At 38.9% G+C, this 17826-nt stretch overlaps 1 protein-coding gene across 1 annotated transcript in view; it reads right to left on the bottom strand.

Moving 5' to 3' along the window:
- Positions 1 to 17826, bottom strand: part of UNC13C (unc-13 homolog C) — a gene marked incomplete at both ends in the record, with an annotated part of 518328 nt that overhangs the window by 282422 nt on the left and 218080 nt on the right. The window contains 2 exons of the mRNA XM_079768690.1: positions 5479 to 5620; positions 7250 to 7477. Of these exons, the coding sequence (XP_079624816.1) occupies positions 5479 to 5620; positions 7250 to 7477 (370 nt within the window). The remainder of the gene's footprint in view (positions 1 to 5478; positions 5621 to 7249; positions 7478 to 17826) is intronic.

Here is a 17826-nt window from a genome sequence, read left to right as displayed (position 1 = left end):
GAAAGGCTATGCAGATGTGGGGTAGGAGATGTATTGGAAATAACTATACCTTCCCCCCAATTTATCTTTGAACTTAATACTTCTCTAAAAATAATAGTCTTAATAAAAAGAAGAATGCTATGTGGAGACACGGAAAATGCAAAAATCCAATTTGAATTACCCAAGATAGAAAATAAAATATATGAGGTGAAAGATACAGTGGCTTGAATCAATAGATTAGATATTACAAAATAAAAAAGTTACTAAATTTAAACACATAGCAATAAAAATAATCCAAAGTGAAGTACAGAGAGAGAGAAGGAAGGAGATGGAGAGAAAGGAAAACCAAAGCATCTTTGGGCTGTGGGGCAACCTTAAGAGATCTAATACATATATACATGTGGAATCTCCAAAAGGTAGGGGCAGAAAGAATATTTAAAGAAATAATGGCCAAAAGTTTTTCAAATTTGAAGAAAACAGCAGACCTACAGTTTCAAGTAGCTCAACAAAGCTTAAGCACAAAAACATAAAGAAAACTACACCATGGCACACCATAATTAAGTTGTACAAATGAATAAAGAAAACAAAATCATAAACTGAGGGTGGTAAAGGGCAAAGAAGGTCAAATATATGGTGATGGAAGAAGATTTGACTTTGGAGGATGGGCACACAATGCAATATACAGATGATATATTGTAGGATTATACACTTTAAATTTATATAATTTTATGAACTAATGTCACCCCAATAAATTTAATTTTTAAGAAGGCAAGTAGAGGAAAAAAAATGACATGTACAGAGGAACAAAAATGAGCACCACAGATTTTTTATCAAAAACAAGAAAACAATTCAAACATAAAAACATTGGAGCAATATCTTCAGAGTAAAGTTTTAAAATGGCATTCAGAATCATATGATCTTTTCAATATATGTAGTAAAAGCTTCAGATAAAATACAAAATCCATTTCTGAGCAAAACTCTTGGTGTATTTGGAATAGAAGATGGCTGTCTTGACTGGATAAATGGCATCTACAATAAACCTACAGCTAATATCAGAGTTAATCAATAATGTGTCCCATCTAAGGTTGGGAACAAGGCCAGGATGTCTGGTCTTATCACTTCCATTTAGCATCATGCTGAAAATCTTAGCCAGGGATATAGGGCAACAAAATTATATCAGGCTTTTTTGAATGCATGTGTGTGAAAAATGATAAAATTTATATGGAAAAAATTCAAAGGTTCTAAAATAGCTTAAATAACTTTGAAAAAGTTGGAGGAATAACACTACCTGATTTTGAGACATAAAGTAAAACTGTAGTAATCAAGACCTTGTGGTATTGGCATACAGATGGATAAATACATCAATGGATGAGAATAGGTAATTCACAAATAGATCCACACATATAGAGAGAGCTGAATTTCATTGAATGTACAAAAGCAATTTAGCAGAGAAAAAATAGTGCTGTTTAAATATCCATATATAAAATGATGAGATTGAGCCTACAACTTATAATATATTCATTAACTACATCAAAATGCATCATAGACCTAAATGTAAAACATGAAATTATAACATTTATACAAATGCAAAACCAAAAATTGGTATAATATTTGAACAGACACTTAACTAAAAAAGATAAAGGATAGCTCATAGAAAGGTGCTTAAAGTCATTAGCCATTAGAGTAATGTGAGATAAAATCACTGTAAGATACCGCTACACACGTATTAGAATGACAAAAATTTAAGACTGGTCTTATTAAGTGTTGGACATATTTTTATGAACTAGAATTCCCATATAGTGGTAGTGGAAATGTAAAATGGTGCAACCACTTGGGAAAGTGTCTTAAAAATTAAACATATTCCTATTATATATCCAGCTATTCTACTCTTAGGTATTTGTTCAAGAGAGGTGTAAACATGTGTCCATACACATATGTATGCACAAGTCTTTTTAACTGCTTTATTTTTAACTAGGGGCCCGGTGCACGAAATTCGTGCACTGGGGGTCAGGGGTCCCTCAGCCCAACCTGCCCCCTCTCACATACTGGGAGCCCTCAGGGGATGTCCTACTGACGACTTAGGCCCGCGCCCCACAGGGAGTGTACCTAAGCCGCAGTCTAGCCTCCCTTTGTGGGAGGCAACCAGGCTGGTCAGAGGAAGGCACCAGCCCCATCACCCCACTGCTGCAGCCACTGTCAGTTACCACAGCCACCAAGGTGTTTTCATCAACACGGACTCCAGTCCCCTCACCAAGAAAAAATGACAACTTTCTTTAGGCATTTTCAAGATGTGTCTTTCATAGGATATGCATTTCTTTATTTATTTTTTATCCTCACCTGAGGGTATGTTTCCATTGACTTTTAGAGAATGTGGGAGAGAAAGGGAAAGACAGAGAGAAACACTTTGATTGGTTGCCTCCTGCATGAGCCCTGATCTGGGCCCTGGCCAGGGAGGAGCCTGCAACCTAGGTACATGCCTTTGATCAGAATCAAACCCAGACCCTGCTGTCTGCAGGCTGAGGCATTATCCACTGATTAAAACTGGCTAGGGCAGGATATAACATTTCTTAGCTTTCCAGCAGTGGACCTTCATTTTATTCTCCAGAAGTGTGGTGGAAAAACCCTAGATCACCTTTTTGGATTCTTATTACCCAAGTTACTAAGAATATTACCAGTGGCATACAGGAAACTTAGCCAATGTGCAGTCAGAAAAGGTGTTTCCTCTATAGTTCACACCAATGGAGGGCTGGGCTCTGCCCAGGCCAAAAGCCACTGGCCGAAGCTTTAGGCCTAGGCAGGCCCCTCCAGCTCCCTCTGATCACCGGCTCAGCCCCTGCCCAGGCCTGCCCAGACCGAAAGCCTCTTGGGCAGGAGCGGACCCCCAGCTCCCTGCCCAGGTGATCAATCTCAGGGGGTCTGCTGGTGTACCAGGCTGAAGCAATGCCCAGCTCCCTGCATTCAATGGCAGGGGGTTCACTCGTGCACCAGGCCAAAAGCCTCCGGAGGCTTTTGGCCTGGTGCCTGAGCAGACACCCAGCTCCCCGCTTTCAATGGCAGGGGGTCCGCTTGTGCACCAGGCCAAAAGCCTCAAAAGCGGGGAGCTGGAGCGGACACCCAGCTCCCCGCTTTCGATGGCAGGGGAGCTGGGTGTCCGCTCGTGCACCAGGCCAAAAGCCTCCAGCTCCCCGCTTTCGATGGCAGGGGGTCTGCTTCCCATGCCCACCATCCAATCAGAATGAGGAGCTGGGTGTCCTCCATGCCCACCATCCATCTAAAGCGGGGAGATGGGTGTCTGCTCCGGCTCCAGGCCAAAAGCCTCTGGTGGAGGCTTTCGGTCTGGTGCCAGAGCGGACCCTAGCTCCCTGCAATTTGTCGCAGGGGGTAAGCTCAGGGCGCCTATGTATGCAAATTAACTGCCATCTTGGTCGGGTTTATTTGTATACCGATCTGATTGGCTGGTGGGCATGGCTTGGCTGGTGGGCGTGGCTTGGGCGTAGCGAAGGTGCGGTCAATTTGCATATTACTCTTTTATTAGGTAGGATAGCTAAAAATTAGAAGCAAACCAAATCTCCATCATAAGATGAATGCATAAACTCTGATATTTTGATATAATAATGCCTAGCAATAAAAAAACTGTTCCTAAACCCTACAACATGGATGGATCTCAAAATAACTGCTGAGTGGAACCACACCAAAGAAGTGTGCATACTGAATTACCTATTTGTATAAAATTCTAGAAAATGAAAAATTCCCGATAGCATGGGAAAGCAGCTCAGTGATTGCCTTGGCTTCGGGGGAGTTCAGTGATGGCTTGAGGGCATGAGAGGCTTTTTGAGGGGGTGGGTATGCTCACTATCTTGTCTGTGGTGATGACTTCATGGAGGTATACATATAACAAAATGTAAAATTGTACACTTTAAATATGTGGATTTTATGCTTTGTCAGTTATACCTTAATAAAGCTGTTTTTACACTTTAAAATTTCCAGCTTCTCCCGAGAAAGCTCTAGCTGCATTGCATCTGCACGACTGCATTGTGACGGAAGCTGTCCCTTTTCTATCAGTCACTTGCTGTCAGGCTTGCCACAGTCCCTGTCCCTCCCCTTTGTTGCTGGTATCTTGTTTTATTCATTTACTTGACTGCCTTAGGAATTTGAATTCATGTCTAGTGATTAATTTCTTGTCTTCTGTTAAAAAGCAAAGAAATACTATGCGAAGTGAAACAAGCCAGTCAGAGAAAGAGAAGTACCATATGATCTCACTTATATGTGGAATCTAATGAACAAAATAAACTAACAAACAAAATAGAAACAGACTCGAAGACAGAGAACAGACTGACAGCTGTCAGAGGGAGGTGGATTGCAAGGATGGGTGAAAAAGTTAAAGGGATTAAACAAAACAAACAAACCAACTAAAACCCCAAAAGTCTTTTAGACATAGACAACAAAATGGTGATTACCAGAGGGAAAGCGGGGTTGGGGGAGGTAGAAGAGAATAAAGGGGAGATCAATGGGTAAATGGTGATGAAAGGAGACTTGACTTGGGATGGTGAAAACACAATATGCAGAGGATGTACTATGGAATTGTACACATGAAACCAAAGTGATCCCAATAAATTCAATTAAAAAAATAGAATAGTTACTCCCATCAGTCTTTAAGGGAGAAACAATCCAATTCCCTTAAGTCAGTCTATGGTATCCTCTGTTTTGGTCTCAACTGATTTTCCAAACCCATTTCTTATCAGCCTCCATACACAAGACACTCCATATCTCTTACACACTATTGCCCATATTCCCAAACAAGCAGTTTGTGTTGGGATTGCTTACTTAGCATGCTAATGAGATCCATGTTGAAACTATTAGCAAAGAGAGTAGGGAAAAAAAAAAAAAGGACTGCCTTTATATTCATGGTTAGGGATTTTCGTTTCTACCAAATGATTATTGGAACTCATTTTATGTCTCTTCAAGAAGGAGTTGAAAAAAGAAAAGAATCCTTGAAAGAAAAAATGATTTCTTGCTGTTTGGTACAAGACATAAGAGATTTAAAAATAAATGACCTGGGAAAATGAGAGGTTGTAAAAGTTATGAGCAACCATTCCATCAGCACAGGCTGGTGATGGGCCAGGTGTTATCCAAAGTCTCTCATTGTCTTTAGCCATAAATCTTCAGATGTCAAAGTATTGTTGAATCAAGCCTGTAATTCCTAGCTATGTTAGGTCAACCTGTTACAGATAAGGTTGTAATCTTTTTTTTTGTCCTGCAAAGTCACCCAAATGCTGTCACATTTTATTTGAAATATTCTTATCACTTGCTTCCAAAGCTGAACAATAAATAATAAATATCATGAGAGTATTAAGCAAGTTCATAACATTAGTTTTATTCTTTTTGTAATTTGTATAAATACTATCAACATGAGATAACTGCTTGTATATCTTGCATGCCTATCGCAAATGTATACTCAAATATTGTATTATTTGTAATAGTCTCACATTATATACTCACAAATAAAACTTCTCATCCCATACTGGATTCAAATTTCCAAAAATGGTTTTAGTTCTTCTTTTGTTCTTCCCAACTTGAACTGTAACATATGGATCACTGGACCCCGTTTTGTCTTTTGCCTGCAACCCTTGTGCAGAAACCACTGAAATAACAAAAATAAACATTTGAATATAAAGGTTTCCCCAGAAACAAATAATAATGAAAGAAACTTTTCTATCACTTTGTCCCTGGTTTTGAAGATGTATCCCCATTGCTTTTATTTTCATGAGCAGCAGGACTTTTAAAAAAATGTTTAATAAAATTATGAATACCAGGGTACACTGTACATTAAAATCTTCCTTTGGACTAATATGCTTTTGCCTGTAGTGAATAGTGAATTGTATTTATTAGAGGCCCGGTGCACAGATTCATGCACTGGTGGGGTCCTTCAACCTGGCCTGCGCCCTCTCGCAATCCAGAACCCCTCACGGGGCAGGCCTGTGGGGATCAGGCCGAAACCAGCAGTCCGACATCCCCCGAGGGATGTAGTAGTGCACAAAGTGGCAGGCATCCAGGGAGGAGCCTGAGCCAGGGCCTGGTGCCACGCAGCTCCCGCTTATCTGGGCCCCACTGGGCCTGCCACTGCTGCCACTGGGTAGCACTGCCGCGGAGGCAGGAGAGGCTCGTGCCTGCAGCTGCACTCACAGCAGTGAGCCAGGCTTGTGGCTGAGTGGTGCTCCTGCTGTGGGATCACACTCACCACCAGGGGCAGCTCCTGCATTGAGCGTCTGCCCCCCGGTGGTCAGTGTGTATCATAGTGACCAGTTGAGCAGTCGCTTAGGCTTTTATATTCTATATAATAAAAGCCTAATATGCAAATCGACGACAGTGGACCAGAGGAAGGACTGGTCTCTATGGCACACACTAATCACCAGGGGGCAGACACTCAACGCAGGAGCTACTCCCAGCCCGCAGACCCCAGGCCAGCCAAGGTAGGTGCCAGTGGGGGTCCCCCAACCCCCGATCATCCCTCTGGTAGCCCTGCAGCTGGCAACCAGTGGCGGCAGTGGGGGTAGAGCCGGCTGGCAAGCAGGCAGGGCCAGGCCAGCCATGGTGGGTTCCAGCAGTGGCCCCCTCCCCCCCCGACTGCCCCACCAGTCGCCCCACAGGTTGGCCCTGATCACTGGCCAGGCCTAGGGACCCTACCCGTGCATGAATTTCATGCACCAGGACTCCAGTATGTGCATATATATAGAGCTTGGTAAATCTTAACATGATAAATAGCACACTTACTGTTAATGTTACAAGCAACCTCAGAAGTTCAAATTACTAGACATTACTAAACTAAAATTTTCTTGACTCAAAGATCAAATGGATGAGAGTTATTGATCCAGAAGTAAGTAAAATGTTATTTGTTTTCTTATTAAGAAAAACTGACTGAGGAGATTATTGGGTACTCTTGCAATTTATTTTTTGCAGGAAGCAACCAAGCTAATAATCTCTTGTAAAGTGCAGGATATTGATGGGTATATTGTAAAACAGAACCTTCTTCTGCTGGAAGAGCTTTCGATTAGATCAAGACATAGCTGTTGATTAAACAAAACAAAGATAGGACGAGACATTACTTCAGTTATCCATTATATATTTTAGAAATTTGAAGTACCAATTAGACTTCTTGTCAATATTGACAAGATTGAAAATTATATTTATTTTATCTGCAGTTATTTTAAGCAGTGATTTCTAAGACATAAAAACTCAATGCCGGATAAAAATTTTAAAGACTTATTTTTACCTGTAATGGTTATTTTTGCTGACCACTTAGATGTCCCATCCAATACACTCTGTTTGGCTGCCTTTGTGTACTGAACAAAATCCTCTTTAGAAATCTGAAACATTTCTTGAATTACTTCAAAAACCTCTGGCCTATTTTTTTCCCTGATCTTCATTCTTTCCTTCATAGCTGAAATAATAGTCTGAGTCTTGTCTTCCGCACCATGCTTAGAACTCTTCTCTGCTGCTCCTATAATGGAAAAATCAACAGTGGTGTAAATGTATGTCTGGCTACTTTTAGATGACCCAAGAAAGGGGGGCAAGGAGGAGGAACATGAGAATGAATGAATGCTTTTATTCTGAGGAGTCAGAGTAGCTTTTTTGGAAAATATGAGTACAAGTCACAATGCTGAGATTCAGGACAACTTGTGTTTTTGGCAAGTGAATGTACCTCATTGAGCCCTAGTTTTCTCACTTGTATTATTGGACTAAATCAGGGGTTGTGCAAATATTTGGTTTGAGTTTTCAAAAAAAAAATGTGAAACCCCCCCCCCCCCCAAAAAAGAATGAACACAATCAAATGTATTATATACTGCACACATCTACTAAATGGATAACCAAATCAAATCGGGAAATATATATGGCAAATATCACTCAAAATCAATATCTCAAATACTTGGGTCTATCCAAAGTGTCTAATATTTTTGTTGATGGAATTTATCATAATTAAGTGATTAATTTTTTTCTTATAAAATAAAAGCTACCACTATTTGCTGTATTTTGAAATACAGAGTAAGATTATACTTGAAATGAAAGTGATTCTGCTGTTTAAAAAAGATTTGAAAACCACTGAGCTAGAAAACCTCTAAAGTATCGAAGAAACCATAGACTTGACTCATTATTCTATAAGGCCATGGTTTTGAACAGACTGAATTCTCACTTTCCACTCAAAACTCTTTGTTTTTCTAGGACTTTTTTTTTTTTTTTTTATGATTGATCTCAAATTTCTGGGCTTTTTTTTGTTTTTAACACAAATCCTTCTGGCAGTGAAGTATTTCCAATAGTTCATTCTTGGATCCCTCACCTTTTCCAATTACCAGCCAGATATTCTCCGTGCTTTGTCTGGCCTCTGGGTTGCTCAGTATTACAGAACAAGTAACTAGTGAACCGTGATTTCAACTCTCATAGTTTTTTAGTGAGTTTGAAGTGAGAGAGCAAAAGCCCATCTATAGGAACTACCACTGCTGAAAGCAAATGTTTTTTTGGCACAGAAGCAATTAAGATGTGAAAAGATTAAGAAACTTGTGTTCATAATTAGAAATTGTTCCAATATTCCTCTACCTGTCTAAGGATTCCCAATGTGTATTAGATTTTTTGAAATATGATGTTTCTTAAAATAGGTATACTCATACAATATTTCATAAAACGTTAAGATTAAATGGGATAAATTATCTGCACAATTACTCCTAAAAGGATAGCCTCAGTAATGTTCTTTGAAATGAATTCAGTGAATCTTAAGCCAATTTAAGTATAGAAGCTAAAAGAGAAAAGGTCAACTACTAACTTTCCTTTTTATAAATTCATATACAATTTGACAGCAGTCATTTAGTGAAAATCTTTATTAATTTGAAAGTATAACATTTATTCACTAAAGTGGAAAAATTTATTAATAATAATCAAGGTATAATTAGAGACAGTTAAAAGAGAGGGCCATTCTGCTGGTAGAAAGAACAGATCCCCAGTCTTTATCTTACATAATAATAATATAAAAAACACACAAAGAACCTCTGAGGACAAGTCACATTTTTTTTTTAAAAAAAGTACTATAAATTAGTGCATTCCATTTTAAATAATTTGCCATTCTAAATGCCCTAGTCCTCTGTTAAAACATGCCCTAGAACAGCTACACATTCAAACATTATGTACCATTAAGCAATTAAGCATTTTTGTAATTTTTCAATAACTGTGCATTAAAAGGTGCCACATACTAAACCGGACAAGCCCAGGGAAGGCCTGCATGGCTGCTTTACAAACTCAGAGACCTAAAGTAACCACATAGGATGGTTTGAAGTTAACACTCCTTTAAAAGCAATTCATGGCAGTAGCATGACCTAGGGCAGTATTTTTCTCTAACAAAAGTCAATCTTAACTGATCCAGTCTGTCCTGTTATTGCATCTAGGATAACATACCTGATAAACATGTCTTTGTACCAACAAAGTAATTTCCCCTCAAAGCACAATCACTGCACCTGAGCAAAGAACACAAATCCCCTCATTGTTATTGTTATTGTGTTAATTGTTAACTGCTAACTTTCCTGTACTCTCCTGTGTAAAATAAATGTGTCTATCATTTTACTTTTTATCCAATCCCAGAGGTTTCCTCCTGTCCCTCACTTTACTTTCTCCTGCCTCCCCAATCTATCACCAATAGATTTCATGTCACCCTCTTATGCCTCCTCTTTTTATTTTAATGCATAAAATAAGATGCACAAGTGTCATTTTCTTAGTCCCTTGAGGCTTTGCTTCCTGGCAGTTGTCATGCGTTTGCCTCAAATAAACTCATAACATTTCTTACAGGTTTGGATGTTGCTTACGTTGGCATAACTTCACAGTATATAATTCTTACACAGCAGAATTAACTAAGGCCAGACTAGACACTGGTTGCAATGGTTACCACTGTAACTAGCTAGTTAATATTAATAATAGAAAGAGAGCAAAGGAAAGGGCAGACATTGTAAACATAGTCCTCTGGGCAGCTTCACCAGGAAGCTGTGGTTTTACACACCCCACGGAACCACAGGTCTATTCCCTGTAAACCACTGCGGCTAGGGGTCCAACAAAGGGGAAGATGGGCACATGTGCAGTGAAGCCAAGGTGACTTATGACAGGTGCATGTCAGTCAGTGAAACCTGGGAGAAGGACACCTGACTAGGGGAGTGGAGCCACTACAAGCACACAAAATCCTGAAGGGCTGTTTGGTTAGGCTCCCAGCTTTAATCCCAGACAGAGAATTGTGTTTCTCTTGTTTGTTTGCTCTTGCTCTTCTGCTTCTCACTTGCTCTGTAACCCGCACTTGCCCATGCACTCCCCAGCCATGTGGACCCCACATGCCATGGACTGCAGCTGGGAACAGGAGCTAAGCTAGCCGGATGCTGGCTGGACTGTGCTTTAACATGGAGCAGAAACTCTGGGCAGTGGCTTTAATCCTTGCCGAGCTGAAGACACCGCTGGACTTTTTCCACGGTGAGACAAAGGGAGATGGGACCTTGGAGGGGAACCCTCTTAATTTTACACCAATGAAGCTTTCCATGATACTTCCTTCTCCGATGGGGGCCTCAGGAAATTATTTTCCCGTGGCACCCCAAGAGCTCTACTTTCACCAGTAACAGGTGGGGACAGAGAGGGCACCCCACCAATAACAGAATTATTCAATGAGCAGATTTTACAAGTACTGGAATCGTTATTAAATAGAAAGAACAGTGATGGCTTGAAATGTTACCTACGAGATTAAAAGTGTCCCAAATGTTTGGTTTGCAAAGGCTAGTCTAAAAATGTTCAAAGAGTTAGAAGTATCATAAAAATGCTGGCTCCCTCCAATACTCTAAACAACTATTATCTTCGTGAAATTACTTTCCCAAATTCTCCAGGAAAGAGTATTAAAGTCCCCAAGAGTTAAATATATTTTGGATGATTTTTTTCTAAATTTAGGAAGAGCCAGCTGATCACCACCACATAATAAATGCTCATTCAAGTAAAAACTATTAAATTCAAGGTTGGAATGTCAAGAGATGTTTCATTTAAAGAAATCAAATCTCTGTACTTAACGATTGCTCCCTGAATTCTTTTAAAGAATTAATTAGGAAAGCATCACATTCACAAATACTCTTGATGTTGGAGTAGAAAATCTCTAACTTGTACAGACAACAGACCCACAACTTGTGAAATTGCCAGGCTAAGAGAATAAGTTAGCAGAGACCTATGTTTAAGCCTTTTAACTGTTATTTCTAGGAAATATACAAGGTGTCCCCCCAAAATGTATACACACTTTAACAGCCGATAGCTCCATTTTGAAAATAAAATGTATTTTAATAAAATCTCCCTTTATAATTACTCAAAGTGTATGTATACAGTTTTGGGGGACACTCCATATATATAACTTTTTAAAAGTTCTACTTTTATGTTTTTGATCTGAAAAAAGTAATTCAACTGTGATTTGTTTAGTTCAGAGATACAGCGACAATTCATAATTAGTTTTTGTCACTAATCTGTAAGTACTTTTTATTGCCCTATTGTGTAAACCCACATATATTGTCTTAAAAAACACACACACCATTTCTTAAATAGGTACAAATTGTCCTGAATATTCTGTTTATCTCAAAGTCATCAGAGATAAACTTACATTTGCATTTATATGAGTCTTCCTTCAAAGTGTCTAGTACCTAATTGAAATATAGTAATATGTCAACCAGAGATAAAAAAGAAATAAAATAAAAAGAGATAATTTATAGTAAAAGCACTTTGTAAAGTATAATACATTGTACAAATGAAATGCATCATTGTTATTTTTAAAAACAATTAATTGGCAGCTCAGTCAATACAATTATGCACAGCAAAACTACAAAAGAATTCAACCTTAAACAGAGACAAACTTATCCCACATGACTCTCTTCTACATGATTTAATGAGACAGCCAATTTTTATTTATTACCTAAAATATAAATCTCATGTGAAATTCACAATTTCAACACCTTTATATGGCAATTTACAATTTTAGTGCATCTTCCAAATAATTATCTATCTATACATACCAACTGCAATATTCTCCTTGGTCTCAGTCTCTTCTTGACTACTTTTCTCAACAGCTGTTCCAAACACTTCAACTCTCTTCACCTATCTCACCCCATTACCCTCAAATCCAGCAAATGATCTCTCTTAACAGATGAAGAGGTTTTCTAAACTCAGTGGTCATATCCATTCCTCCCGCACATACACACACACACACACACACAGAAAACACAAACAACAACAATAAAACAACAAACTTGATTTGTAGCATTAGCAGATTTTTATGGTGTAACTATGCTTAACATGGCGGATTTCAAGCAACTGCCTCACAAAATTATTGAATATTTATCAATCATCACTGTCACAGCTACCTGAATAATACATATATCCTATATGCTAGCCTGCAAGACCAACCTTAATTAACTTAAGTGTGCTTTCCAAGTATCTAGCACACTGCTTAGAAAATAGGATACACTCAATATACAAAGAAGACAAAATATTTCTTAGGGGAGCCTAAAATAAAATGATTACCATATTTAACTCATTTAGCTCTGGGTCTCATTTAATGTGTAGGCCATAATCCTGCAATAAACAAGAATAAATCTAGTGTAAAGTGATAAATGTGCCGTGGGAGCACCTTATGTAGATATAAACTATACCTCACCCCTGGCTTTGCATTTGGAATTTTCTGAAAACAAAAGCTGTGTGCCCATCGTTAGAAAGCAGAATTTGGTAGGCCTATATATCTCATGCACTTAGTCATCAGTGTAAAACAAGGGCATAAGTCCAAATATAAATGGAAGAAATATATCAAGAAACTCAATTTTAAATAAGGTAAAAGAACATAGTGGCTCATGACGCTTTTGTATAGAGCCGTGGTCGGCAAACTGCGGCTCGCGAGCCACATGCGGCTCTTTGACCCCTTGAGTGTGGCTTTTCCACAAAATACCACGGCCTGGGCGAGTCTATTTTGAAGAAGTGGCGTTGGAAGAAGTTTAAGTTTAAAAAAACTGGCTCTCAAAAGAAATTTCAATCGTTGTACTGTTGATATTTGGCTCTGTTGACTAATGAGTTTGCCAACCACTGGTCTAGAGGAAAGAGTCATGGGTGTGAATCCTGGTTTGTCATTTAATAACCATTTGAAATTGGGCTAGTTACTTTATCTTTGTAAGCTTTAATCTCTTCATCTGAAAAACAAAAGGAAAAAATAATAGTATCCTCCTTAATAGAGTCTTTGTAAAGATTAAATGAGAAAATGACTATAGTTTCAATACTAATAATTGGACATGTATAGGGATTTCAGAATGTCAAAAGGGTGAAGATACAAACGCTTACTAAGGAATTTCACATTGAGAAAGTTTATGGTTCTGTACTTGACCCATGAAGCAACTCCTTGAAAACTCTTCCAAGGACAGGGCCACACGCAATGTCTACCGAATGCTAAATGCTCCATAACTCTGCTCATTGGGAGCCAATGAAGTGCTTGAAGATAAAAGAAAATAGAGTTCAAGAATCTAGAACATATAATAATAAACAAATATTTATTATAATATTAAGTGTTATTTATATTATATATGGTATTTATGATATTTTAAATAAAATAATATATATATATATATATATATATATATATATATATATATATATATATAATGGCAATAATAAATATAACAATTATTATTTTACATTCATAAATCCTTACCTGCATTCGGGGCTGGTGAACCCAGAGGGGTTACCTGTTAGCACACATGAAAAGCTTGGAGGGCCCGGTACTGAGGCATTTCCCTCTCTAGGACCTTTATATGAAAAACTTGGTTGTTTTCCATTTCTTTGCCAGTAAAACCATGTAGGTGGGCTTGCTTCTGGTGCCTCTCTAGTTTTATTTCCCCTGAAATCATGTAGGTGGACATGTACTTAGTATTTCCTACCCTTTCTCTTTAGTTGCTTTGCACTCAAGATCATCTTAACCCTCCTCTTTTAACATGTCTTTATTCTTTTCAAGAACCAACCTGCAACTCCCCCAGTCTTCAAGTCAGCCACCTCCTTTTTCTTATATAATCAAAGCCACACACTCCACAGGATTTCTGGCAAACCAACAAAGGACTGATAGTTAGCAGAAAAATAATTGGAGGAACACAGATCTAGCATAGCATCATCCCCTACTCCCAAGGGTGGCCCCCTCACTGCCACCTTCTATGAAGTGACTTCACTGTCAATGAACTTGGGTCCAAAAACAAACAAAAATCAACATTTCTTCCCCCTCCACCTCACCATATTCAATTGTCCCATTAATTGTAAATACAAACATTTAGAACAAGTTTGGAAACATTTGCATATTAAAAGAAGACAAAATCAGGAATCCACTCACAGAATTGTGTGTCAAAGCTACTACATCTCCTAAGCATTATCTAGAATACTTTCTTTTTAAAAATTTCAGAATCATTTCAGAGTAAAAAAATATCTATATGAATTAGGGGAACAAATTAATTTTTTAAAAATGAACAATTTCCAAATTATTTTTACTATGTATGGAAAAAAGGAAGAAAGCAAGGGGGGAATGGAAGGAGAAAAGACCTTTTTTTCTCTTGCTATTTTTAGTTACATAGATTTCTTCATATTCTTTTCAAAAAAGAAGCGAAATAGGATAAAACAATGAGAAATTTAAGCACTAGGTTCTTTTTCCCCCATCTTTCCTTACGTAGACTCTGACAGCCAGGAACTTGACTGACACAAGTTCAGCGTCATTGGAAGCTGGCCTGGCACTCCCAGTTAGGCCATGCTGTTCTCCTGTCGGACATGAGCAAGCTCACAGGACAGCCACCTCACACACAGTCATTCTATGACAGTGCAAAGTGACACAAACAAGGGCACTTGATATTTTTTCTAAGTGTTATCATCATAACTGATTATTAATATTAATAATAGGAAGAGAGCAATGGGGAGGTTGGTCATCTGGGCAGCTTCACCAGGAACCTGTCTCATCACACTCCCCAGAATACCGCCAGTCCAACAAATCACGGGGGGGTGTGGGAGGAAATTGGAGTGGGGAAGAGATAGAACAAAGGGGAGATGGGTGCACACACAGTGAAGTTGGAGTGATGCAGGGAAGATGCTTGCCTGTCAGTGTAGCCTGGGCGACAATGGTTTGGTCAGGGGGTATACACTATCAGAAATGCAAAGTTAAAACGTCTCTCTCCCCCTCTCTCTCTTGCTTCTTGTTCCCTCTCCCAATTGCTCGCTTGCTCTGTGACCTGCACTCACCCATGCCATGTGGCCTTAAGCAGCCACATGGCCCATGGCAACGTAGACTCCACACTCAGGATGCTGGACTGGAGCTGGGAACACAAGCCAAGTTAACCAGATGCTGGACTGGACTGGACTATAATACGAAACAGAGATTCTAGGCAGTGGCCTTAATTCTGGCCCTTCTGAAGGTAAGATTAGACTTCTTCCATGGTGAGATGGACAAAGGTGGGACCTTGAAGGGGAACCTCCTTAATTTTACATCACCAATAGAGCTTTCCACAAAAACCCCATCCTCCCAGGGGGGCCTCAGGAACTTAATTTCCTTGCAGCACCCCAGCCCTCCACTTCTACCAATAACATAAAATCAAATAAATACAAGGTCACAAAATTCCCAATACCAAACATCCCCCGTTCTAACTAAGCAGCCACTGTTTCTTTACTAAGTACAGCTGTTAGCTTCACTCGAGTCCCCCCTCCTTGTAGGTAAGGTTTGTTAACCTGCAGACTCATAGAGCTGTTCTCACTTCCAGACAATACCCAATCCAGGCGAACATCTGCTGTCTAAAACCCTCTTACTGACACACTGTTCAGCTCACCCTGCTCTGCATGCTCCCTTCAGCAATGGGTAATAAACTAAACTTTTAAAGCTACAAGTGTGTTCCTGGTAGTCTTTAGCTGGAGGGCATTAACGGATATTACCACACATGTGGAACATGATGCTCAGAGAGGTTTAAAAAAAAATTCCAGTAGTAGCAGGATGAGAAACTAGATCTTTCTTATGTTTATGTTGATACCTGTATGACATAATATAAGGCATAGTTACCCTTCCATCCCCCTACAGAAGCCCCAGCAATTGAAAATACTCCATTATTAGTTTATTCTTTTGGGTTAAAGAATTGGTCATTGTATTAAAGTAACTTAACTCCTGATTCCACTTTTACCCAAATTAATGTATCAGATTATTTCCTCTTTAGTGTGGTTGAAGAGTCAATGCAATAGCATGTTGTGATAGCTTGGCGTGTTGGCCACCGACAGGCCTTGAGGCATCATCATGATGGGAAGTTCTGTGAAGCCAAGATTTATCTGGGCAGCACAGGATGTCTTACAGTCAGGGAAACTCTATGCGAGACTGGAAAAGCACTACAAATAAAATTCAACAACTTTCATTTTCTCTCCTTAGGGCCAACTTTGTATATTTCTTTACAAATTAGGAGAGAACACTGGGCTTGGAATGCACAGACCTGAGTTCTAACTCTAACTCTAATATTCACTTGATTCTTTTTTTGACAAGATACTAAACTGTGTGAACTCAGTGAAATCCAATCTACTGATCTTAAAGGCTCCTCTAAAAGTCTATGGTTCTATGAAAGAATGATCTTTAAATCATTACATGACATTTCTAACTATAGTTCTTAGGTTCTCATTAATAAACTGACACTTATTAAGCAGTTACCAGTGCTTAAATGTGTCTAAGTTCAGGGGAAATAAAGGCTATGGTCTCCCTGTATAGCAGTGAATACACAGAATCCTAGTTCTAAGCTTCCTGAGTACTCATTACATAAGCATATTTTGTACAATTGCTGTTGAAAGAGTAGATGTCAAAAGTTTCCAAGATATGTGTTCACATCTACTCATCTGAATTAAGTTTTAGAAAATAGGTTTGCATTGAGGGACAACATCAATTACTTCCTGTTGAGCTCTGAAAGCCCAGAATAGAGCTCTCCCCCACAGAAGCTGCTCCGTACAAATAACCATCTTAAGGTATCACCATTGCAAAATGTGGCAACACAAACACAAAGAAAGAGCATCAGTCTCTAGTTTGCAGACAGGGAGTACACTAGCCAGACTTCCTAATGTTATGAATTGGCAATGGGTAATAATTAGGACACATGAGCTTTATACAATGTCAGTGGGGAACACAGAGAACAACAAAAACAAACAAAATAACAAACAAACAAAAAACACACACGCCCATGAGATGCCGCTTTCTTTAACTTTTGGAGAAATACTTTCCATCCTTATTAGGCAGAATGTTTATTCAGTGGGACTCTGGGATTCCTTCCTTGGACATGTGTAAGGAAGTAAAGGCCCGTTGGGTTAGGTACCATGGTATTTGCATATTTTTCTAATTTTGAAGTTTCCTTTCCAATGTGAAAAGATAAAGAAAATATTTTACATATGATCTCTCCTCTACATATGCTTCATGCTGCACACATCCTTATCCCAGCCAACGTATGTTTTTTTTTTTTTTGCTTTTTTTCTAGATTAAAGTTGCTATCATAACTGTAATATCAAGTTCCTTATGGGTTATATTAACATCATTCAGGGTCACTAACATCTCAATACTTCAACCACCTAAGCTTTTACGAAAATTATAAAGAAAAAAAGATCTTAGATAGCAAGACCCAAATGAGTTAATTTAAAAAAAAAGGGGGGGGGGTGCGCAGTCAGACCCTGGCTACTGCCACTGGCCTGGAACTGAGACAGGAAGAAAAGCCAGTTCTCTTTCTCAGGGACTGATCTTTCTGTTTCCCGTTCGTCTCCTCTGTTCACAGCTATCACTATACA

The sequence above is a fragment of the Cnephaeus nilssonii genome (assembly GCF_951640355.1).
Source record: "Cnephaeus nilssonii genome assembly, chromosome: 4".
In the NCBI taxonomy this organism is placed as follows: Eukaryota; Metazoa; Chordata; class Mammalia; order Chiroptera; family Vespertilionidae; genus Cnephaeus; species Cnephaeus nilssonii.
Note: the sequence above shows the minus strand (reverse complement) of the source record. Positions and strands in the feature narration are given on the sequence as shown.